The sequence below is a fragment of the Podarcis liolepis genome (assembly GCF_965112155.1).
Source record: "Podarcis liolepis genome assembly, chromosome: 4".
In the NCBI taxonomy this organism is placed as follows: domain Eukaryota; kingdom Metazoa; phylum Chordata; class Lepidosauria; order Squamata; family Lacertidae; genus Podarcis; species Podarcis liolepis.
In genome coordinates this window covers 43,297,492-43,323,421 of record NC_139558.1, presented here as the reverse complement: position 1 = coordinate 43,323,421, position 25,930 = coordinate 43,297,492, and the positions used below count along the sequence as shown (strand labels likewise).

Here is a 25,930-nt window from a genome sequence, read left to right as displayed (position 1 = left end):
TCTTTGAGATACAGTGTAAGAAGGCAATCTGAAACATTTTGTGTTTGAGCTCCCACATCTGTGGCTGAAGTGATGGTCTCCGGATCCTTGCTGTCAGGACTGTCGCCAACATTACAAAGCAAAATAAGGTAGCACTCAATTGCTAACATGGAGCCGTTTCCCTTGCAATAAATGAAGGGCTTCTCACTTGTTTGTTAAGCAGAGGGTAAGTGTAGCAAACATTAGCCTCCCTCACACATTTTCCTCCATGTATTCATGAGTGGTTAGTGTCAGACTAGGACCTGCAAGACCAGAGTTCAAACCCTGACTAGGATATGAATAACTAGGACTAGGATAGGATAAGGGCGACCTTATGGCACCAGCCTAACCTACCTTACAGGGTTGATAAAATTTAAAAATTAAGAATAAGTGGCCGGGGGTGTACGGCCATGTTCACTGGCTCCACCCGCCACATAGCCATCCCAGGGAGCCTGTGCATGTTCAGCTGAGTCCATGTAGGCTGTTCCACGTGATCTGAAGCCCTGACCATACAAGGTGCTCAGCTGAATGGGCCTTTCATCTGACCTTCCACCTAATGAGAAGGTGGAGCAAAGAGAGTTGGCAACATTGTGGTCAGCCCAGCGGCTATGGCTCTGCTCCTTCCTTCATGCATCCAAGAATGCGTGAGAGGCAGTGGTCTTGGGTTGCCCCCAAGATTTGGGGCCAGTGTGTGCTGCTCGTGTGTGATGCCATGCACACATTGCATGACATCTCACAAGTCTCCCAACGCCGCGCAGGCCAGTGCAGTCTTCCGCTATATATGATATAAATATTATTTATATTAATTCATTTTAAAATGTGCATTTATACTTATGAATTGCCATGTCATCTTTTTAATGCAGATTGATGTCCGTTCGGTTTTGGCAGTGCCTTTTCTCCCTTTTTGTCTATGCCTAAATGGCTACCCTGAGAAGAGGCTATTGCTCGCTCTCCTTCATGTTCTGCAGAAATATCCTTGTGCATCATGTATGGGCATGAGCAGTGCCACCATGCTGGCTGAGACCTTTAAGCTAGGAGAGGGCAACCTGTGGCCCTTTAGCTGTAGCTGGACTCCCAATTCCCATCAGCCCCAGTCAGCATAACCCTTAGGACTCTAGTTTTTAACATTAAGCATGCCATTTTTCTAGAAAAAGAGGTGTCAGAACTCACCATGAATGCCTCCCTTGTTCTCTTATAATGAGTTCCGGCTGGAAAAAAAGCTCTGACATTAAGGAAGGGTTTTGATAACATATATGGATACATGACGTCCTACTATTCATGTGTTATTAAAACGTGACACTGGAGCTGCAAGCAACCAGCAGTAGGGAGACAGTGTTTTTATGGGGGGGAACAAAGGTAAGAAACGCTTTAATTAACAGGTATGCCCTGTGACGTTTTAGAATGATATATCTAATATCATTCTAATAATGTTAATCAGGTCAGTGTAGATCCAGCTTCAGACAGGGATAGTGGGAGTTGTAGTCTAACAACACCTAGAGGCCCATGGGTTCCCACCCCTGTAATACTGTGAGCTGCTATGTAATCCTAGTGGCTTGTTGGATTAAGTCTGATTCTAGTTGCTGATTGAACTTGGAAGGATGTGCTCCATTATACCTCACAAGAAGAACGGCCAGCCAGCTTCATTGGAACGGCTTGTCGGAGTTCATGAAAATAAATCCTGTGACAACTGGACTGAGTTTCCTGTCCACTGTTGCACTTGGACTCCATTATAAGCTCATTTCTAATCTTTGCATTTTGCCAATGGGTGAGATTCAATGGAAGCATGTCTGCTCATGCAGAGAAACTGGGCCCCTGTCCAATGTTTTCTGAGGGTAATTTGCTGCTGCTGCTCCAACAGCCGATGTAGTAAGTTACCGCTCTGTTAAAATGTGGCTTATCCCTGTTGATGCTGCAGTGAGAAAGGACACTGGTGAAGAACCTTGTTGTTGCCAATGGTTCCCTTGCACATGCATAAACCATTCTTTATGATCACCTTCAGTATCTGCTTGTTGAATGATGGCCTTTTTGAAAAGTTCCATTCCAGACTAGGGACAAGATCAATACATATCTTTCAAGCTGAATTTTCAGTACCGCATCTTCAACGGATTTCACATTCCAATCATTTTTAGCATAGATCTTTCTAGGAATAAAGTGGAGCTATGTATTAAACCTCCATTCATTCACAACAGAGAGGCTGGCCATAGATAAACATGCACAGTTTAACACACTTTAGTCCCAGTGCAATCGATGGCACTTAAACAAGTGTGCCCAGATTAAAACTACTGCTTCCCCATCATGATATGCAGGGCCAAATTAGCTGATGACAGGTCTAGGCAGCCCAGCATTCTAGTCTCATAATGGCCAACCAGATACGTATGAGAATCCCAGAAGCAAGACATTCACTCTCTCCTGGTGGTATTCAGGGGCATACTGACTCTGCCACTGGAATGGATATACAGTATAGCCATTGATAGCCTTATCCTCAATTAATTTGCCTGATCTCCTTTCAAAGCCATCCAACTTGGTGGCCATCTCTATATCTGGTGGTAGTGAATCCCATCTGAGATTACTGTGGGCTTCAGTTGGTACAAAATGTTTAGCTGCTATTTTGTAATGTTTTATTAGTTTCAATAGGCTTGAAACTAGAGAACACAGCTGGATAAGTAATATCAAAGTGTATCAGGTATCTAATATATATATATATATGCGCAGTTGGGGGATATCAGGACTGTGGCATTGTGGGAAGGTGAGTTTGACATGCATCCTTAAGAGTATCCTTATGATGCTCTGTATCTCTGGCAGTCACCAGGAAGACCAATTTACCTGAGCATCTAAATGTATATGTTAGCTGCCATCACCTGCTGAATACAGAGCAGCAACTTGGCTAAAAGACCTGAGGCAAGGATATGCAGTGAGATAATACAGGTTGTTCAGAATCCCCTTGGATCAAACCACACCAGCTGTACTTTAAACAGTTTGATTTATTAACAAAACATACAGAGCATGGGATTGCAGTCAGTGCAACCTTTTATTTTTCATTTAAGCTAACTTCTAAACTTGCCTTACTTCCCAACGTAGGCAGGTAGCTTCTACTACATGCTGTGGGATTATTTCAGTCTAAAACCAGCAGTATTGTGTTCCTTCCTCCTGGAAGATGAACATTGTGAACTTCATGTATCTTCCCCAGCTAAACTCCAGTTGAAGACTCTGAGTGCAGGATGTAGTATTCCTTTATATGTCTTGGCTTCCCTCCAAGAATCCTGAGAACTGGATTCTTTGCAGAGTGCAGAGAGTTGTTAGGAGACTACTGTCTCCCTCACATAGCTAAAATTCCCAGAGTTCCCTGGGGAAGAGGGAATGATCATTAAACTACTCCATAGCTCTGTGAGTCTAACAACTCTCAGCAGTGTTAAACTACAGTTCCCGGGATTCTTTTGGGAGAAGTCATGACTTCTTAAAGTGGTATGATACTGCTTTGAATGTATAGTGCAGATGAGGTCTTAAACATTTTGGGCATTTTAACATTTAACCTTCCCACTTCTGTGTGAAAAGGGATTGTAACCCTCCACCCCTGCTGTGGTCTCGGTCCCAATGAGGAGCACCTACATCTGCAGAGAGAAACCATCCACTGGCTCAATGGGAAGCTGGAGCAAGTAGTGGGCACAGGAACCATGGCAATAGCAATGAATTACAAAGCAGATTTTTGAGGGCGTGAGATGGTTGAAGTCACCTTCTCTGAGCAGAACGGTGTTTATGGGAGACACTCCCTCCAGCAGGAGAAAGTTAGGATCTAAGTCATGGTGGTTCATGCTCCCTGTTTCGATGGTGTTGAGAAGTTCTGTCGTTATGATAGAAGCCCAGCTAGCAACCTCCCAGTAATATTTTCCCCCCAGCAAGCTCTATAAGTCAAAAGAAACTGACCTCCTTCTGGCAATATTGAAACAGAAAAAATCTGTCCCTTGGAGTTCTACATGTCACAGCAGGTTTAGCCTCCAACTCTTAGTAGAAGGGCACGAAGACATCCTGGGAGCCTGGAGTGGCGAATAGTCAGTTTAATGAGCCATTGTGACAATTGTGAATGATGAAGACAGGAAAAGCCTACAGAGAGAGGGATGTTTCTAAGACAGGATGTCCGTAATAATGCTAAATGCGATGACTGGTTTGCCCACAGGCATGTTCTTGGGCACTTTTTCAAACACGTAGCAACAGATATACACTTCTCTGTGGTTGCCTTTCATTCTTTCTCAAAACAGTAGGAAGTGCTCTGTTCTGGTTCCATTACCCATCACATTTCTTTTCCTGTATTTCCTGTGTAATGTGCCAAATTCTAGCTCTGGAACCATCAATACAACAGGAAGTTGTGGAACTCTTCCTTGGGACACATTTCCTTTAAAGAAATAACATCATTTCCTTGCAAGAGGTTTTGGTAACTGAGGGTTAAACTGCATACAACATTAAATTGTGTAATTTCCTGTCACAATGTTTGTTTGTTTGTTTGTTTGTTTGTTTGTTTGTTTAAACTGCAAATAGCAGCTGCTGCAGGCCCAATCAGGATCAGTCTTGCACCATCCTCCTTGTGGTCCTGACAGGAATCGCAGCTACAAAACTACTGATTACATTTGAAAAGAGGCTTCAGTTTACATCAGTTGACCCAGGTGCTATTTGAAGCTGGAAACAGTTACTTGTAACATCAAACCATCTTTTTAATGTAATGTGTAGTTTGGCTCTAAGTCTGGAATTTGCTACTCTTTCTGCCCAATAAAAAACAGGCACTTTCAAACAGATGGATAGAGCAGCTTAGGTAATATAGACAATATACTAATGAGTGGCAGCGGAGAACATACTGTATCTGTAGCCCTAATCTAAAACTAAATTCTAAAGATGGTTTGATAAATATTATTTTTAGTTTAAAATCAGGCTTCTGCATTCTCCATAAGCTATTTTGATGACATCAGTTGACATTTGATGTCAATATTCTTTTATCTAACATGGGGTAGGAAACCTCAATCCTGGGGCTCAAATACAGCCCTCCAGGCCTCTCTTAACTAGCCACCTGGATTCTCCCCAAGCCACTCTCTTCTTAGTCACACACCCTTATCCTAAGCCATATCCCTCTCTGGCCCTGCTCTGCACCTCCCTTGAGTGTTTTTGCATGGCTGGACTGTGTCCTTAAATGCTTTCATGCTTCTTGTTTGCCTGGAGGAAAGGTAAAGGGGCAAGTGTGAGTGTGCATAGACACTAGCCATACCTTACACAGGTAAAATTCACATTGGTTGTCTGTTCCACATTTGCCACTAGCATGTGGCCTCTAGAAGTTTGTCCAGTAGGAAGTACAACCCTCAGAGGAAAAGGGTTCCCCATTCCTGGTTTAACCAGTGAGCTCTTCCACACTCAGATAAACCTTGCAGCTTTTAATCATTTTACTTTTTCATGACCATGGAATATTAAAACAGTAAGGATTTGAGTTCAAGGTCACAGTGCTTATGATTCACCTACAGACTCAAAGTAAGAGCTAGTGTTGCATCTACCGGTATATAGAAGTTGGGGGGAGCATGCACTATAAGCTGTGATTTTTTTTAATTTTAATTTGATTTTTAATTTGATTGATTTTTTTTTAAAAAAACCCTTTGCAATTGCCTATATTGTTGACTGCCTTTTGCACATTTTCCAACCACAAGTAGCATTTCTAAACAATGTTTCTAGAGCCATTCTATAAGCCGAGGCAGGAAGCTTAAATTTTGAGTGTCAGGCGCTCTCTTTCTAAAATGGGTCTGGGACACAAAACACTACATTAAAATATATAGCTGATTGTAACGGCAGAGCTTTACTATAGTCATCGCTGAGAATAAAACGTCTGACCCGTCTTTACATATCAATCATCACAGCATCCCTTTGAGATGAGTTCAGCTGAGGTAGGCCAACGCACCTGAGGCCACTGAGTGAACTTCAGGGCTGAGTGGGGATTTAATCAGGATTTCTCAGATTGCTATCAAACCAGCAACTAAACAACTACAACAACAACTAAAAAACAACTAAAACCAAAATCTGAATAACAGGTTTAGGTCAATTATTGTATGTGTAGTTTACTATTTATACGTATATAACATGCTGAATAGTGAGCATTAACACTTTATGTCCGATATCCGATTCTGCAGCTGGTAAACATTTCACAGAATCATAGAGTTGGAAGGGACCCCAGGGGCCATCTCGTCCCTTGACACAGCTGTCAGTAAAATACAGCCTCCACCCATTAAACAGACTCCTAAGAAGGGCTGCTCCAACTACAGAAACCCCCTTCATGATTTTCTAAACATGAAGGGCAAAGCAACTTCAAAGAGAAGTGGGATCATGCATTTAGCCCTGCCCCTGGTGTCAAGAGGCTCCGCCCAGCCCTGCCCCCAACATCCATGTCTAAAATCCCTGGTAGAGGACACGGATCCAGAGATCACACTAAGGGTGGCCAAATTCCGTGTGACTCCCATAAAACTTAGGGAAGCTGTGCTACCATAATGACTAAGGCCTTAAATGACAATTTTAGGTTATATTTTAGTGATTAAGATATAACAGCAGTTAAAAATATGTGTTACATCTGTATTGTCTCTGTTACCCAATTGCAAATTCAAATGTATCCCTATCATGTTTTATGACTTCCCTGATATTGTATGTGAGCTGGAATTGGTCTGTGACTGAAATAATACATTTGTTGTCTGAAGTAGGAAAGCTTTTGCATGTAGTCCGCCCCATGAGCAGGTGTTTCCTCAGATTATGGAATCCTGATGACACAAGAATCCAGGGTAGCCTTCATATGTTTGTAGAGGTCTACACACCAAGGTTTCTCCCTCCAGATCTGCACATGAATGTGGGGAGATTGGTAGCAGGAAGAGCTATACAATGTCAGGAGCAGGGTCACGTGCTGTTGTGCCTTGAGCACAGTTTGGAACAAGTGGCTGTGAAAAGCCACAAACAAAAAGCCTGGGGAAAGCTGTATATTTGGAGCTTTTCACCCTAAAACTTTTCACAGCACAGCCTTATAACTAAGGACCAAACTAGGTGTGACAATATTCACGTCTTTAGCCTCTGCATGGCTGAAATGTTGAAATAAATAGCCAGCTTGGGGAGAGTAAAGCCTGGTCAAGGACCATGACATGGTGGAGTTTTGACCTCTCCATGGTCCTGTTCAGAATACTCCACAACACAGATGCCCAGGTGCTGTTCACAGTGGGAAGAAAATGCTCACTGCAAATAGCAGGCATGGGGGCCCTGATTAGCATTGTCACTTATGCATCACCAAAAAGGGTGGAATGCATCATTAAAAAAGGAGGGATCAAAAAAAAAAAAAAAAGAAACAGATCTGGATCAACGTATAAGTATGGATGCAATAATACATATGTATAAATGCAAGTTTAGAAGTGATTACTATGCATTCAAATTGAAACACATAGTTTGGAAGACTGTGGCCAGATGACAGGTGTTCCTGTTTAGACTTCTGTCCAGATGCTAAATGCAAGGCCATTGTCCTCTTTGTTAGGGTTGATTATCATTAAACGGGAATTGAGTGGACAATCCTGCAAATAGAGGATGCCTTCAAACAGAGGACTGTTCTCTAAAGCAGGACGAATGGCCATCCTAGCTACAATTCCAGCTGGAATCATCGCAGGAGCAAAGGAATTAAAACTACCCTCCGCCTCATGCTGTGGTTCTAACTTTCACCCCAGTTAAAAAATTTTTTTTAAAAAAAAGCCACAAAAGTGACCACACAGATGTTGAGAATTCCATTGCTCCCGTGCTGCAGATGTGTGTGTGGGATTGTTACATGTCACATGTCTGTTTACATTCCAGCACTGATTGTTGGAGTCTTGTGAGGGGAAATTGAGATACGCTGTTTCCACTCTGTAGAGCTTTTGCTTTTGCAGTTCTCTCTCCGAGGAAGAAAGACACAGAGAGGAGCCATGTTTTCTTTGTTCTGTTACGTTTCATTTAATTTGCAATAAATTAGGCTTAGTTGTTACTCCTCAAGGCTGAGCTTCTGTTTTGACCTATGCTTGCCGTGTGCTCATGTCCCAGCGTGACGGGAGACCGGAGGAAAGAATCCTGGGCCACGCTGAGTTGGGGAGAGGCACCAGGCCTCGGCGTTATCACCCAACAACAGGGCCCACATATGTCAATAGACTCATGCCTAGTTTGGCTGTAAATAACAACTTAGAAAGACATACACAAAACTGGCATTGACAAAGAGTAACCATGATGGATTATTTTGTTTACTGATTCATCTTTCTAGGGATTTTATTTTCTAGATCACAATGGCCTAGTCGGGTCAGTTCCTCCCGACATACTAATGATAAATGCCCTTGAAAATGATCTCGACAGTATACATCCTTCCCATTAGTCTTGTTTTGCCAACTGCAGTGCCAGACTGATAAAAAAATATATATGCTAAAGACTGTTTGAGACCATTCACTTAATGGCTGGCTATGCTATCCTTAATACTTGAAGTGATGCAGCTACGCTAACCTGAATATTTGAAGAGGCATAACTCACCATAAATGTTGCAGTTTAAAAGAATCACTATAAATCTGCACAGATTATAGCCGTGGAATATAAGGGAGAAACTCATTGAGAGGAAAGCTGAATCCACATTTCTTAAACCTTTCTACTGTGTAATCCACTAAACAATACTTCTGCAATTTTATGAAAAATGCAAATGTTTAAACCAAAAGACAGGAAAGCATATATTATCAATACATTTGCTTGACTTTTCACTTGATGTGTAAGATAAATTCATAATTAGATATAATTTTTGTGAATTTTGAGATTCGTAGTTCAACACTTGGGATCTTAACATCCATCATCACCTTGCTAATCTTGTTTAATGTGGAGCTGACTATAATCATTAAGAGCTAAATTTGTTTTCTGTATTTTCAATCACTAGGTTTTTAAGAGCAAGCAAAGTATTGTGCAAAACCCCATTCCAACATCGTTTCATTAAACAATTCACCCAGAATGTCAATATAACAGTTCAATGCTGCTTTTGTATTGATTAGTTGACAGGGCATGCCCATGTAGCTAGAATTGGCACATCCAACCCTTAAAAACTGCAGAAACATAGGATTCTCCAAACATTAATCAATGGTCATCTAGTTCTATATTGTCTATACCAGGGGCCAAGAACCTCTTTTTTTTCTGCTGAGAGTTGCATTTCTGCAGGAGGAGGAATGGTTCCCCCAGTGGAGCAGAGTTGCAACAATGGGCTTCGAGCAGCAGTGAGACTGCTGAATCCTAGGAGGGAAGGGTGCCAAGGTCAGGACTGTGTGGACACACCGGTGGAAACATTACAATGCTTCTGAGGGTGTATCTGCTCAGCCCTGACCTCACCACCACCTCATCTCTTTCCCCTTTCCAACTGGTACACAGCAACAATGCTGTTGCCAGAAAGCTGCTGTTGTGGCTCTGTCCCACCAGGAGAGCCACCCCTGCTTGGGTGGAATCTGTTGGGAGTTGCATGCTGGCAGTGGGCGGGACCAAAAGTTGACAGAATCAAAATTAGGCAGACACCCCTTCTCTCTTCCCCTGTCCTCTTTGTCACCCCCCTTTCCTCTCTTGTCTTTCAGCTATGTTTCTCCCCTCCTTGTCAACCACATAAAAATTAGACCCTGGGCCGTGTGAAATTAGATTGGTGTAGCATGGAGCCTGGTGTACACTTACTGTCCGGAGTTACAGACAGAACAAAAGAAACACAATACATCTCTTACAAACAAAAAGAAATAGAACAATACATCTCGAATGCACAAAATATTCCAGCCATCAACTTCCGACTTCCTTGATATGGGTTCTTTGTTTTTCAACAAATTTAATCTTTAGTAAATCTTGTTTGTATTCTTTATACCATATTCAATTCCTAGAGTTATTCAAAGCATTGTAAAGTTTTTATATGGGGACACCGTTCTTTTAAATATTGTCTATAGATCTCCCATTCCCTTTTAAACTTGGGTCGGTCAATCTGTAATCTTTTCCATCATGTCTGCTAGTTCCATGTATTCAAGCGTTTTTACTTGCCACTCCTCTTTTGATGGAATTTTATCTCCTTTCCACCCCTTGGCAATCATCATCCTTGCTGCCCTTGTTGCATTCAAAATTATCCTTCTTTTCCCCCTTGGGATGTCTGATGCCATTATGCCTAAGAGGAAGGCTTCCGGTTTTTTTTATTAAAGGTTATTTTGAACAGTATATATTATATATAAGTTCCAAAAGCTCTTTATTTTTTGTAACCCCACCACATGTGGTACATTGTTTCCTCTAACTCTCTACGCTTCCAGCATAAATTTGAGTTGGTTCTGTACATTTTGGACAGTTTGCTGGGGGTGATGTACCACCTGTGTAGCATCTTCATAAAGTAAAACTTTAAGATGGGCTTTTTAATGGCATCAAGTAAATAATTTCGATTTGCATTCAATTCCCTAAAAATTGAAAACTGGTTTATAATGGACTCACTCTATGATTTAGTAGTAATAATAATAATAATATAATAATACCTTTATTGTCAATGTACAACAACCTGTGTACAATGAAATTAACCACAGAAGTAGTAGTAAGGGGGAACAGTCGGGTATTATTTAATGTGGCGATTTCCTGGGTAGCTTGTCTTCCTTGCTATTCTAGATGAACTGTGATCACAACGAATAGGCAAGAAGTCAGTGGCTCAAATGCAGGAAAGTTGTGTTACTTTTGAGCTGCAGAGCCTCTCACTTCCATGCTAATAAAATGGCATTGTAGGAGATGTCAAGTAACTATGGCAAGCTTCTCTTCAAGTGCATTTCCCATTAAAAGGCTGACAAAAATGGTCTACGAGGAGTCATCATCTTACTCAAGTGAAACAGACATGTTGCCAATTGAGAGGGTGCCTTGGACAGCAGCTTATAGTAAAATGGTTTGAGGGGGGGGTAGGGAGAGGCACAGCTGGCTCCTGTGGTAGAATAATATGGAAAACTTTCAACCACCACTGCATTTCCATGTTGAATGTTTGCCTGTTCAAGGCAAAGGGAAATAAAGATGGCAATGGCTAGCCAGATAAGGTGCGTTGCCTTTAAGAAGCACAATGGGGACCTGAAACAAAACACTGCAGTATATCCTCTTCTCCAAACAGGAATGCTCCTGCTCAGGGTTCCAGTCAGTCATGGCTTCATCAGAAATATGGTAAACCATAAGGGGCTCAAGCAGGCCCCGCCCATTTCTGTTCTGACTGACACCCAGCATTCTGAGGCTACTGAGTTTGCTCAGTTTTCAGCATGTTGTTTTGCCCCAGGGCTTTTTTAATAGGTTATTTTGTACTTCTATAACTACTGGAGTTTCACCAAGCATGCTTATACCTTCTCCTTGTTTCCTGGTGGCCCCATCTTGGCTCTTTCTGATGCTGCGCCTCCATCTGAGTTTGCTATTAGAGTGATCTGTGGACAGGTATGGGAATGACTATTTACAATCAGTTTTCATTAAATGACAATAGGTAATATTTCCCCCAAATGTTATTTAGCTATACCATCTGAATAGCAAACAAAGAAATAGATATAGTACTCCTACATCAGAATTTGCCGCAATCCAGAGGAATATTTCAGGCCCAGAAGTTTAAGTGTGTTTCAACTAGAATGGTCTCCTCACTTATTTTAACACAGGTAGGAATTTTCCCTTGAACACTTTGTTTGCTGTGAAAATTTTAGTGCCCTTCCTTAAAATGAATGGTGGTTCCATGTGCAAACTGCAGGATCTATTTATTTAAATAAGCATGTAAGAACCTCTAAATTTGAGGTGATTTGATGCAAGAAAGTTGGGTGTGACTAACAGCCTAATACTGTTTATATTTACAGTGGAACCTCAGTTTACAGATGCTTCAGGTTACAGACTCCACTAACCCAGAAATAGTACCTTGGGTTAAGAACTTTGCTTCAGGATGAGAACAGAAATCGTGCTCCGGCGGCACGGCTGCAGCGGGAGGCCCCATTAGCTCAAGTGGTACCTCAGGTTAAGAACAGTTTCAGGTTAAGAACAGACCTCCGGAAAGAATTAAGTTCTTAACCCGAGGTACCACTGTACTTGAAAGCAAGCCACATTTATTTCAATGAAATTTGCTTCTAAGGTGACATGTTTAGAATTACTCGCTAACTCTCATTGAAATCTCATTCACTATCATGGAAAAATTAAAAACCAGTTTAACTTCTTCTTTAGGATTAAATCTGCAAGCATAGCAGCCCCTCCAAAGTAGATAAAGCTTATAACATTAGGTTATTGTGCTGGGTACTTTTCACGTTTCTTAAAGGAATCATCTATAAGTTTTGTTATTTGTTTTTAAATTTGGTTTGGCAGAATTGGATGAAATTTGCACACTTGTTACTTTTAAAGGAATGAATCCTACCAATCTTCAGATGGATAGATGCAGCAGTTTCCCCACGAGGGCACTATTTACAGTCTGGGGATGGTTCAAGAAAGGATTCACTTAATCTCCCCTACTTTTTGTGAGCAATTTGAATGAAAAATGAGTGAGGAGCCTCTAGGTGAGAAACCTGTCAAATTGCAGGTAATTGGTCTTATGCTGGGCACCTTTAAAGTCAATGGGGGAAGAATACTAAAAGAGACTCACTTCCCTCCCTGTGGTTTTGTCGATTTAATTATGAAAAGGGGCATGCATAATAAAGGTACCCCATGGAAAGTAACTTGCAGAATTTCAGGAGGATTCATGCAAGGGCTAGGGAGTTATGATAAATGGAAGGGGGTGGAGCTTCAGGCTTGTGTTCTGCTGAATTAGCACCAAAAGCTGATTTGACTGGGCATGTGGGCACAGAAGAGGATGTTCTAAGCAAGCACCACTAGCAGAAATAGCAAAGAGTGCAGAACAAACATTAGGTGTCACCTTTAGGGAAGGGATATTGAAATAGTGTTATTGGTAAAGGTAAAGGTACACCTGACCATTAGGTCCAGTCGTGACCGACTCTGGGGTTGCGACGCTCATCTCGCTTTATTGGCCGAGGGAGCCTGTGTACAGCTTCCGGGTCATGTGGCCAGCATGACTAAGCTGCTTCTGGCGAACCAGAGCAACGCCGTTTACCTTCCTGCTGGAAGTATTTATCTACTTGCACTTTGACGTGCTTTCAAACTGCTAGGTTGGCAGGAGCAGGGACCGAGCAACAGGAGCTCACCCCGTCACAGGGATTTGAACAGCTGGCCTTCTGATCGGCAAGTCCTAGGCTCTGTGGTTTGACGCACAGCGCCACCCGCGTCCCCAGTGTTATTGGAGACCATAGTAAAATCATTGCCTCTTATTAAAAGCCTGACCTGTCAGTCACAAGAAAGTTCTCCTTCCTCCACTATGACATTTATTATTGTGGTGAGCCCTGGGAGCAATATTTCAGTTTCTGAAAGCACACTGCCTACAGAGTTTCTACTATATATCCAAATCTCTAAATCACCCTGCAGCACTTTAGAGATCCCTGCTTTAATACAGGGTGCTTTGTGGAGATCTAGCTCTGGCTCCGCAAGCCCTGAATCTGTCTGAAGTAGTTTTCAGATCAGGGTTCAGGAGTCACCTGATGGACATCTCCAACAAGTACACAAAGAGAAAGCCAAATCAAATATTTAGCAACCATTTTCTACAATGGGACCGATAATCCTACATAAAAGCACTGACCTATGTCCAATTATGGTTCTCCCCCTACCTCCTCCAAAGCAGCTGGAAAAGCCATTATACCTGATGGCAATCAAAAGGAAGCAGCAGTGCTGATCCGACTAACATTTAGAAAATCTTTCATTAAATGATTTAACTGGGTAAAGACTAAAAAAATTGCTTCTCTTTCAAAAGAACTGCATGGCAGGATTTTAATTAAAGTGAATTAATATGGTATTTTCATTAATAATGCAGTGAAAAAGAACAAATCATGTGAAGGGAATTTAAGGAAGAAAAATACCCCTCAAATCTCTCTTTGCCCGACTGATTCTCACTTTTCTTCCATAACCCCTTTTGTTACTCAGTGTAAATAGTTGATTCAAAATCCCCTAAAGTATTAACAGATGAGTAGCCTTACAGAATTACTCTGAAATATATCTTCTCTCATGTTAATCATTTTTTGAGCTGCTTGGTTTTTGCCTATTCATTTTCTTGCCTTCTGAAAAACCATATTGTTGACCCTATAAAAACAAAGATAGCAGTCCTAGACCCAGTTACCTGGGAGTAACACATGTATTGTAGGAGCACAGATAAAGACTTTTGTCCCTGATGCATAGCTAATAGCCCATTGCTAGATATACATCTCCATATCCAGCAAAACAGGTGTCCAGCCAGTGCATAGGGTGTGATGGAAATGAAGATATATATCTGCATTCTGCACATAGAGAGCTACTTCTGTGTGCAGTTCTCACTAGTTGATTGGGACGTTTGCCTTACTTTGCTCTTGAAGGTACTCAGAACCCATTTTCACATTTTCTCTACCTTCCCTTTGACCTAAACCTGAGCTTTCCCCCATGTCTTAAGTCAATATTCTATTGGCAGCACAGCCTGCCCAAAAGGCAATCTCCCTTTCCCTGAGTCAGCAGATCTACTTAAGCTTTCTCTTCGATGCTTATTGTTAGATGGAAACTTCAACAGATTGTTGAGATAGGTCCCTAGCCCCCTTAGTCTATGACATCATCCACTTCAAAGGGCTTCCTCTCTTGATAAGAAGGGAGTTTAATCAATGTGGCTGTCTGGAGACAGCCTTCTGGCCTTTTGACTGCTTGACTGACCAGTTTCCATGGATACCTGCTACTGACAGCCTTGGCCAAGCTGAGACACAGACATAATTTTGCTTTCCATGAACAATGAAACTAAATCCTTAGGTCACAAGTAACTCAAGACCAATTCATGGAGGAGAGGGCTATAGAGTGCTACTCGCATGGTAGCTTTTTCCACGCCACCCTCTCTGAGCTGCTTTATGAGGCAGGGATCATTTTCAGAAGGCCATTCCGGTGGGGTGACCCAAAAGGGGCAATTCTAATTCGGGTTCAGTTGTTGGCAACGTTTAAATATCCACTTCTTTATTTCTCCAGGCTTTTGGTTGTTAACTGCACCTTTTGACAGAGAGTTTATTGTCTGCTGCATTGTTTTTTAAAGGGTGCTTTTTATAATCTTAATGGCTATATTATAATATTGCATTGTGTTTCAAGATTGCTGCTAGCTGTCCTGGGCTCCATAGAAATAAATAAGAGAAGAAAATATAGAGCATGTAAATATATCCCAATCCACAATACAATCATGTAAACAAAATGGTACTGTAGGAGTTAAGGTTAAAATCTGATGCATAGTTCTACTCCTTACATTCGGTACAATTGTAGACTAATTGATATCATATACGCATCATTTCTGAGATCAGAGATTCTCATGTAACATGTCGCCTTACTTCTTTTTAACCTCAAGCTTTGATAATATATTGAATAGCTTTAGTTAGGATGATCACTGGGGAATGTAAAACGTCTTATTTTAAATTGGATTAAGTGGGTTGATTAGCGAAACAGGCTCCTACTGCAGGAGTTTTGAACAACAGCTATGTTCTATTTTTGAAGGCAGGAAACGAGAGCCATTTTGCTGGTGTACATTTTCCCAATGTGCCACTGTAATCTTCGGTAACTCTAGTTCCTACAATTAGAAACATCTTTTAAAAAATAAATATGCACTAACATGGTGTGAAGCTGAAGGGAAAGGTGAATAATTCAAAAACGAGCTGTGTGGATATGTGAGCAGCAGTTCAAATCAAAAGCACTTTGCAGTACAGTCATACCTTGGAAGTCGAATGGAATCCGTTCCAGATGTCCGTTCGACTTCCAAAGCATTCGACTTCCAAATTGCGGCTTCTGATTGGCTGCAGGAAGGTCCTGCAGCCAATTGGAAGCTGTGGAAGCCCTGTCGGATGTTTGGCTTACAAAAGAACATTCGAAATCTGGAACTGTCACTTCCGGGTTTTGATCATTCGGGAGCCAAAATGTCCGAGTTCTGGGGTGTTCGACAACCACGGTACAACTGTATTGCAAAGGTTTAGAGGTGCAGTTCTGTACTATAAAGCAGGAGTTCCCAAACTGTGGACTGTGATCCACCAGTGGTCCACAAGCTTCATTCAGGTGGTCTGTGGCAACGTGTGGCAGGTCTGTGAAGAACGCTTACAGTTTGAATCATATGGAATATAAAAAAGAAATGAAAATGCAGTTAAAAAGCATATGGCATCTAGAATTCTGCAATTGTTGCATGAGTAGGCAGGATGGTAATCATTAAGTGCTTCAGAAATTTTCAAGTGGTCGGTGTGGAAAATACGTTTAGAAAACACTGCCGTTGATGTTTTCCACAGAGAAGGTATTAACAATTGTAAGTGGTACAGCCAACGCATGAAGTTAACAATGTCATTTTAAAAGTCGTGATTGGCCACCTATAGCGCATTCCTACACATACATGCTTTGAAGTCCCATCATGCTCACTGGGGCTTACTCCCAGATAAATGTGAATAGGAATGCAGCCTTAAACTTTCTCCCATTGAAATGATTGGCAAAGCCACCATTATTTCTTCAGTGTCATGAAATGAGCAGACCTCACAGAATAAACAAACTATAACAGAAACGCCGGGTGCATGTTGAGAACCTATTGGAAAAGCCCATTTGAGTTGATTTAAAATTCTGCGAAAAATGGATGTGTAAATGGGTCTTAACGTGTGAACATATCAGAATCTGTGCTAGGCATTTGGTAGAGTAATAGCAGCCATAGGAAAATATAATGAATTCAGAGGAAGCATACTGCACAACATTTTAAATGTATCCTTGTATTTGGAACCTGAATGCTATCCAAACATAAGTTCCATGTATTATTGCAGGGAAACTCCTACAAACAAACAAAAACCCTCTTTTAAAGCTCAATTTTTAAATTGGATAAGGCAGAGGGCACCAAGAGGAGTATTTAAGCACAGTGCCCATGGCTGCCATATTGGGGGTTCTAGTCTTAGCTTCTGATGCAGCTGCATGGGGCAATTGAGTATAACTGTGTGTGCATGTCATATATTCTTCCTGTTCACCCATGACATATAAAACAATAACATGGAGAATGGCCCTGCAACAGTTATTTGTTTCTTATTTTAGACTTGTGTACTCTGCCTCCCCACCCCCGCCATGAACTCAAAGTGGTTTACACCATGAAAACACACATAGGAATATATCCACTATAAAACTACACACTCTCCATAAAAATGAATATCGCAAGAGAAGATGACTGAGTCATGGTATTTTGGAAAGCTTTTATTATATTATATAGTTTACAAAATCCCTCTACTTCAACAAATTAGCAATCATTTCCATTCCCTTAAATATAAATGCGCAAAAAAATTGTATACAGCAATCATTCAGAACACATGTGTTTTAATCCTGTACTATTTATTCCTGAAGTAGTTATGTAATGACAACAAAAATGGCAGGAAAAATGAGAAGCCGGCTACAACTCTTTAATCCTCTACATTGCCTTCAGCAGCAGAAATACTGCTCCTTTCACAGTGCACCTACAACACTCTGAGTATGTGTAAAGGCAATCCTAATTATGTTTACTCAGAGGTAAGTCCTGTTATTGAATTCAGTGGGGCTTACTGTCAAATAAGTGGGGTTAGGATTGCAGCCTAACCCATAGCTCCAATTTGAAATCAATGGGACAAGTTATTTGTGACTTAATCCCATTGATTTCAGTGGAAACTTAAGTGCAACTAACTTTGTCTACATCCTGCCCTGACTATATACCGTATTTTTTGCACAACACTCACTTTTTTCCTCCTAGAAAGTAAGGGGAAATGTCTGTGCGTGTTATGGAGGGAATGCCTACGGGTGGCATGCCTACGGATTTTCCTCCTCTAAAAACTACGTGCGTGTTATGGTCGGGTGCGTGTTATAGAGCGAAAAATACGGTATATATATGTACTGAAGGTTTTATATGTGCCTAAACCACTGCAGGTGCAACCAAACCCCTAAAGAATGCTGGTTTCTAGGGTGCAGGGAGTGGGTGGGTTCCTGAATCTGAACTATACATTTCACAGTTCTTTTACTTAATGAGTTTAACATCCAGGATCTACAACCAATGGGCAGAATCAGCATGGTTACAGGAAAGATCAGAATGTGGGGTCAGATATTTGCTTTCTGCTTTTATAGCAGCGGTTCCCTTCTGAAGAGAGAAATCTGCTTTTGCTATGGTCCTAGTTCCTATATGCAGTAAGATATTATCAGCCAAAGTTGAGCAGAGGGGGATGGCTGAAAGTTATGGGGTGGGGGGGGGGCAAGAATTGAAATTAGCGAAGCGAACAAGAAAGAATTCCTCTTTCCTTTCTGGTCTTCGTAACCATTTTTGCCTCAGACTTAGAATTAAGATTTATATACTCTTACACAGACACTGTTCCACATTCTTCTGCCTAGAGGAATGTGGAAATAGTGCTAGCATACAATATGCATATCTGCATTCCAGGAAGGACTAAACACAGAAAGACCATACCTGAAGTCCAGACCAGATCATCACATGCATCTTTTATCACCAGGGAAGAAACAGCTCAGAGGGTTAGTGGAATTTTGAACAGGAAAGGATAAAGCAGCCACATTTTAATATTCTCTTCCTTTACCTCAAATTCTCAAAGCTATCATTGATCAAGGGGAAAAAATAATGAAAATATATGTGACAGGACGTTTTGGATGTTTTCCCTCCACTTTAAACAGCATCATGGCCACCACACCAAGTTTGTCCACTGTGGTCTTCTGTAAAGCGCAAGTGTGCCATTTAAACCTTGTTAACTTAAGCCTGCAATATGACTACACTTAAATGTGAGTAAAGCCCAATGAATATAGTGGGACAAGCTTCGGAATAAAGATACATAGAGATAAACCTGCTTAAATCACAGAGTAGAATGTATTTATGAAAATAACCCATAAGAAACTATCCATCTGCATACATTCTCTGAAAAGATCTGCCCTTTTTATACTTTATATTTTGAATAGTTTCTATATCCTGAACAAGCAATTAAATAGTAGATCTGGGCAGGTCACCCACAGATATCAGGGCACACGAAACAACAACTCTGGTCCCTGGTTGGCCAAGGCTGTTCTGAAGCAGCGGTAGGGCATTAACAGTTTGGAACTGTCCCAATAAGGGAGTGATTCCAGCAGGTGACTTCTTCAACATAGGACACTGGAGAGATCGCTACCAAACCTCACTACCAAACCCGACAGGAGTCTCCACCTCGATTCATTGTTGTTGATTCTGGGCAGTTGAAAGCTTTCTGGAACTCCTCAAAATTACTCATAGCACCAATAACTCTGCAGGGGAGGGAGAAAAGAAAGATAAGCGGACTCTTCTCTAGACTTTTGGAGATGTTGTTTCTTCAGATTCATGAGGTATCCAGTTTGGACACTGTGTTCAATCATAGCTTGAATGGGATGCAACTGTGTTGATCTATATATTATATGTACAGGGTGAGTCCTTTAAAAGAGGCCCCGTGGATACAGAGTACACATGTTCCACGGCGCCTCTTTTAAAAGACTCACCCTGTATACGTTATATACATGTTTATCTATGAGAATGCCATAGCCCACTCAACCACTTCAATCTGCTGAACTGGCACTGTTACAGGTCCCCCATAATGCCCATTCTGTGTGGCTAATAAATTGATATTTTAATTTCTTCGCTGTACTCTTTTTGGTGTATGCTAAAAACATTTTTATTTAGACTCACTTACCCAGATATGTAGAATGTTGGTGAGTGTTTTCATCTGTTTTTCATTTATGGGTAATTCTAATTTTTTGCATGTTTCAAATATTATTTTTTTGACAAAAAAATTCTCTTTGTAAACCACTTTGAGAATTTTTACAACCAAGCAGTTTATAATATGTGTGTGTGTACACTCACTCTCTGTCTCTCTCTCTCTCTCACACACACACACACACATATATATGCAGCAGTATGTATACCCAATTTTAAAAAATCTTCTGACAGTTGAAAAGTAATGCAACTTTTAGCTTTTAATTAGAAATGCAAACAATCTTGCAAAGAACTGTTCCAATAGAAACTTCTAAAGCGCAGCAGGAACCCCCAACACAGCATGTAATAAAAGCAATTTAAAATGCACAAATCCTGCATGCTTGAGTGGTGGTCCAAGCTGGTGCCTGAGCCAGGTTGCTTCATGGAAGGGCCACCTCTGTCAGGAGTATTTAGCTTTTACCTATTCTATATTCATAAGGAAAGTTTATGCAATGATTTGTTGTTGTTTTTTAAAGAGAGCATTTGCATAGAGAGAGCCCCAGCAACCTCAGTTAGCAATCCTAACACCTGGGTTTTGTCAAAACAGAAGAACAGCATCCTGTTCTCACATGGGCCAACCAGATGCCTGTGGGAAACCAGCAAGCAGAACCGGAACACAAGAGGATTCTCTCCTTCTGCTGTTTCCAGCAACTGGCATTCAGAAGCACTGCTGCCTCGCATCATGGAGTCCGAGCACAGCCATCATGGTTAGTAAACGTCAAATCCTTGAATTTGCCTTATCCTTTATTCAAGATCACAAGCTGCAACTTTCCCTCATAGAGGAGTTGCTCCACCCCTTGCGTCATTTTGGTTGCCCTTTTCTGAACCTTTTCTAACTCTACAATATCCTTTTTGAGGCACCCAGACCTGTACACAGTATTCAGGGCTGGATTTAGGTTTGATGAGCCCCTAAGGTAATGGGTTTATATGTCCAGCTGTCCTTTGTCAACAACAAATTGTCACTGTTTTTTGTGCTGAATGTGGTAATTTATGGACCTAATAGGTATCTAAAGCCATTTGCACATAACAAATAGGAGCCTACACAACACAAAACACTGTTGCTGTATGTAGGTTTTATTTTATTTGTTTTTTATCTTATATTTTGGAAATGTACATCCAGGTTTTTTCCCTTCAAATTTTTTTGGGGCCCCCAAGAGAGTGGGGCCTTAAGCTATAGCTTGTTTAGCTTATACGTAAATCCGGCACTGACAGTATTCCAAATGCAGTCATATCTTATATTTGTAATGTTCTCTAGCATGGAATTTGCCTTTCTCGCAGCTGCCACTCATTAGGCCAGTACCTTCATTAAGCTATCAGCTACAGCCCCAAGGTCTCATTCATCCAACCACTAGTTGGAATCCAGAGAAAAAAGGCAACAGGGTCTTCCCAGTAGCATTCATTGTTAAATGTACATTTTAACTACCGTTTGTTAATCTGCTTCCTAAAGTAAACAACACTAATATTGTCAATCACCTTTTGAACCACACTTTAGACTTGGGCTTAATCATACTTGTTACCCCTTGTCTGAACTGCCTTCAGATCAGCAATCTCATCTTGCTGATGAGGTGACCAAAACTGCACACAATATTCTTGACGAGGGCACATTGCTAATAGGTCTAATGGCATTATAATCCTCTCTGTGTTATGCATTGATATCCGGCTTGTTCATTGCCCGAGGCAGCATATTAAACAAGGATCTCAACAGTAGTGCCCCTAATTTTAGCCTGATCTTTTCCCCTGAGTTATTAACGTATTACCTACATAATAGTGATTTCTATGTGCTTAATTTAAATTACACTGTGGGTTCATTCAGTCTAAGACCCACTCAGAACAGACCCACTGAACAGACCCACTGAAATTAATAAACACGACAGTTAAATTTCAGTGGGTCTACTCTGAGTAATACCTAGTTGAATACCACCCTGCATCCCACCCATACACACACACACACACGATTGGTATGGTACCTCTCAAATATTATTGTACCATAATTGAATTGTGTTGGTTCTGTGCTAAACTCTTATTGCAGAATTATAGCTCAGTCAGTAGAGCATATGACTCAATCTCAGGTTCATGGGTTTGAACCCCACATTGGGCAAACGATTGCAGGGGGATAGGACAGATGGCCCTCATGGTTTCTTCCAATTCTATGATTATTCTATGCATTCCCTAAACTCAAAAAGTAGTATATCTCCATTTTAACCATTCTGATGTTTTTCTTTCATCCTCAAATTGTGGTAAATGGACATTTTAGAAATTTAAGAACATAGGAAGATCTTCCCCTTACTGTGCAACCACTAAATATGTTCTTGGTTTCCTCCCAATCCTGGATCAGATTTAGGAAGTGTGGGCATGTGGAGAGGAGAAAAGTTCCATTGCACAAGCTGAAACCTTTGCACTGACAGAACCACTTAGCAGGATACCGACCAGCGAGTTTTCCTCCTCCCTTTCTCTGCGATGGCCCAAAGAGACCCCTCTGTGCCCAGGAAGTATGTGTTTGCAGGGCTCTAAATTGAGCCAAGTGTATAATGTTGAATGATTTGATAATAAAAAATAAACTTTACTGTGGAACACCTGTTGGATGTATAATATACATTTGGAAAGGGTAAGGGTACAAAACCGGAACATATGCTCATAAATTCAACATCAAACAGGTAAGTGCCTGGTCACTGAAGAGAAAAAGAAATACCGTATTTTTCGCTCCATGGGACGCACTTTTCCCCTCTTAAAAACTAAGAGGGAAAGTCTGTGTGTCCTATGGAGTGAATGCAGGGGGGAGACAGGCAGGAAAAGCCCCCAAGAGCCACACACAAGCTTTGCGCGGCTCTTGCGGGCTTTTCCCCAGGAGGGAGAAGGGACTGACGCAGCCAGTTAGTCCCTTCTCCCTCCTCGTAGAAAAGCCCGCAGGAGCCGTGCACTCCTTAAAGAGTGTGCGGCTCCTGTGGGCTTTTGCGGGAGGTGGGAGAATTGCCATAGCCGCGTGCAGCCTCTCCCTGCTGGAGGGGCTGCATGCGGCTATGGCTTCTTTAGCCCCGCGCAGCCTCTCCCGGCTGGAGAGGCTGCACAAGGCTAAAGTGGAAGCCAAGACAGCGAGCGGGATGGATCGCGCTCGCTGTCTTGGCTTCTTTAGCCACGCTTCTTTAGCCGCGCTGGAGAGGTTTAGCTCCCGGCTGGCAGAAGCCAAGACAGCCAGCGGGATGGATCCCACTCGCTGTCTTGGCTTCTTTGCTCTTTGGGGCTGGAAACCCGGGCTTCCCCCGCGGCCCCAAGAAGCTCTGGGAGATGCTCTTTGGGGCTGGGGGGCGAAATATTTTTTTCCTTGATTTCCCCGTCTAAAAACTAGGTGCGTCTTGTGGTCCAGAGCATCCTGTAGAGCGAAAAATACGGTACTATATTGGATACCAACTTTCTATCAACAGAACAGAGTTCACATTTATGGATCAGGTTGTTTCTGCCTCCCACACTTTGCTCTGTGGCCCATTATTTGCCCTCCCTGATATGGGTTGGAAAGGGTTAGAAACTGGGTGCAATAAGGGGGAGGGGAGTGCTGCAAAGTTGAAAGGAATTGCACTCTCCCTTGTGAATGGAGGATCAACATAGGATCCAACCCCTGATGTTCTCATCTACTCTATTAAATACCCCAATGAATAGTGTTACTATTGTGGGGTAGAGAGACACACTTTAAAATACCTGAACTGAGGAGGGCTGTGGGCTCCAGTGTAGATTTGCTCTCTTGCACCTTCTGGTCTAAAGGCATTGCATCTCACCTAAGATTTAAAAACAGCAACAACAAGCCAGTGAATTTATCTCTACCCAAAATCCTCAATATAGTTCATTTATTTCTTTTATTTTAAATATTACTCAACCAATCTTCACCAAAAGATTCCAGAGTCACATACATAAACAGTTATGGGCTCCAAAAAATTTTTTCCCAGCACTTTACTTGTACAGGGAAGATTTTTCTGTTCCGTAAGTACATAAATTGCAATGCATTGGATGCCAACTGCAAATGCAACCTTGACTATTTAGCTTTGTTTACTAAATACAAGTAAAATAAACATACTAAATTAGATCAACACCAGGAAATGTTCAAATGCTAACTGAAAAATTTCCCATGCACAGTTAAGGAATTTCTCTATTCATTTTTTTCCAGGAAAACACACATTACTGGTACAAAAATATGAATAAAACTATTCACGTGCCATCAATACAATGTAAAGATAAACCAATCAACATAGAGAACAAGGCAAGAAGCAATCAAAACACTAAAAATTAAAAAGCATTTAAATCAATCTGTTTACAATTGGTATTGTAGGACCAGACAGGTGTGAACGAACAGTGTCAGCTAAAATATTCAAGAGCAGCCTTGTACACACTTATACATGCCCATGTAACTGTACAAGAGGGTTGAACTTCCTGTGAATGAGGACAGAGTCATGGGGCAAAGCTGCCTCATGAGCCTGCTGGAAGCAACATCACTGCCGCTTAACTGGGAGCAGGGAGAGGTGAGGAAGTGGCCAGGTCCGGGCTGTGCACAGGTGGGAGCATCAAATTGGCTCCAGCACAATCAGGAAGCCATGAACAAGCTGTCATGGCTCCAGGTCACATTTGGACCAAAACAAACCATGATCCTCCATTTTGGCTTAACGGTAAGCCAGGGTTCTGTTACTCTCACAGAAGGAACAAAGCAAGAGCCATGGTAGGCCCATCAATTACGGTTTACTATGAAGTGCAAAAGCAGCCGATCTCTGAGTAGGTATGGTTTGTGCTTATAAAGGAGAAAGTGGGAAGTGAGAGAAAGAGAAGGAAAAGAGATGGCAGCTTGCTCCCCCCAGATCTACACTCCAAGAAAAGCTGTGAATTAAGAAAGTTCTTTTTGTAATCAAGCAGAATTGTCTATTCACCACTAATCGAGCAGCTAAATACATCCATCCATTCTGAAAGGGCATCTTGTACTACTCACATGAGCATAGCTTAGAAAGAAGAGCTGATTGTGGGTGAAGTCAATGCCTGGTAATAGGGCCTCTTCCACTCCTTGTCTCTTTTCTTTGATCCACTTCCTATAGGCCTGATGAGAAGCACAATGAACACATTTAACTAGGTGCAAATTTCATCAACCCTTGTTACTCGATGTGGGGAGTGTGTGTGTGTGTGTGTGTGTGTATGTGTATAAGAGAGAGAGCGCGCGCTTAGAAGCAAAAAGAGCTGCCTACCCTGAAAGCCTCTCGCAAACCTCCATTATCTGCAATGTTTTCTGCCAAAGTCCTCTTTCCTTTGACCTGGTGGAAAGAAAGAATATCAAGAATCCAAATTGTTTATATTTCTAAATTGCTTAGAAGTCACTTTGGCAATTAAGAGGTGCATAAAATAAAATAATAATTTTCAAAATAATTAAACTCTACTCCATAGCTTTGTCCCTATAGCCAACTGGTTTCCATGATATTGTAAAAGATAGAACATATTATCATCCATCACTGCTCTTGCACTTACATTCAAGCCCGCTTTCTTCCAATAATAGTTGTTGTACTGATTGACCATACATTTTGTTTTCTCTTTAAATTGCTCTTCAGACTCCAAAGACCACCAGGGATCCAAGTTTCCATTTTTGTCATATTTGCGGCCTGCATTTTTTGTTTTTCAGAAAGGAAATTTTCTTTTTTTACAATTAATGTGAACATGAGAATTGAACAAATAAAACCACACACATTTCTTAAACCACCCCGCAAACGTTTGCTTATATGAATCTACTCTTCTAGAGATTGGTAAAACTACCCATTTCTTGCTCTTGTGGACATTTCCCCACAGGGGAGAGTATAACATCATTATGAGTTACATTCACTTAAAAGACTCCATCTAAGGAAGAAATTTGGGATACTCAGTGCTTCTTTGGCAAAAAATAAAATAAATGAGGTGTCATTGGTATCAGCATAAAATGTCTGCCATGGGCAACAAAAAGAAAGAGGTACTCTGTATCAGTGAGTACTGTCACAGACACAAAAAAGCATTGGACATATTCTTCCCAATTTGCATTATAAAGCATTTTATTCTCTCCCCCCCCCCCCCGGCTTCTTCAGAGAATCTACAAAAAAACTTCAGAAA

The 25,930-nt window shown here is 41.4% G+C and overlaps 1 protein-coding gene and 1 long non-coding RNA gene across 2 annotated transcripts in view; one reads left to right on the top strand and one right to left on the bottom strand.

The window, feature by feature from the left end:
• Window positions 1-25,930, top strand: part of LOC310706401 — a 303,174-nt gene that overhangs the window by 193,213 nt on the left and 84,031 nt on the right. Inside the window, exon 5 of the long non-coding RNA XR_014525837.1 lies at window positions 20,379-20,538. This is a non-coding gene — a long non-coding RNA (uncharacterized lncRNA). The remainder of the gene's footprint in view (window positions 1-20,378; window positions 20,539-25,930) is intronic.
• PHEX (phosphate regulating endopeptidase X-linked) overlaps window positions 17,292-25,930 on the bottom strand; it is a 102,107-nt gene continuing 93,468 nt past the window's right edge. The window contains exons 21-26 of the mRNA XM_083501865.1: window positions 25,322-25,452; window positions 25,045-25,110; window positions 24,795-24,899; window positions 23,522-23,598; window positions 17,957-19,350; window positions 17,292-17,785 (exon numbers count right to left, since the gene is read on the bottom strand). Of these exons, the coding sequence (XP_083357991.1) occupies window positions 19,248-19,350; window positions 23,522-23,598; window positions 24,795-24,899; window positions 25,045-25,110; window positions 25,322-25,452 (482 nt within the window). The 3' untranslated portion in view covers window positions 17,292-17,785; window positions 17,957-19,247. The remainder of the gene's footprint in view (window positions 17,786-17,956; window positions 19,351-23,521; window positions 23,599-24,794; window positions 24,900-25,044; window positions 25,111-25,321; window positions 25,453-25,930) is intronic.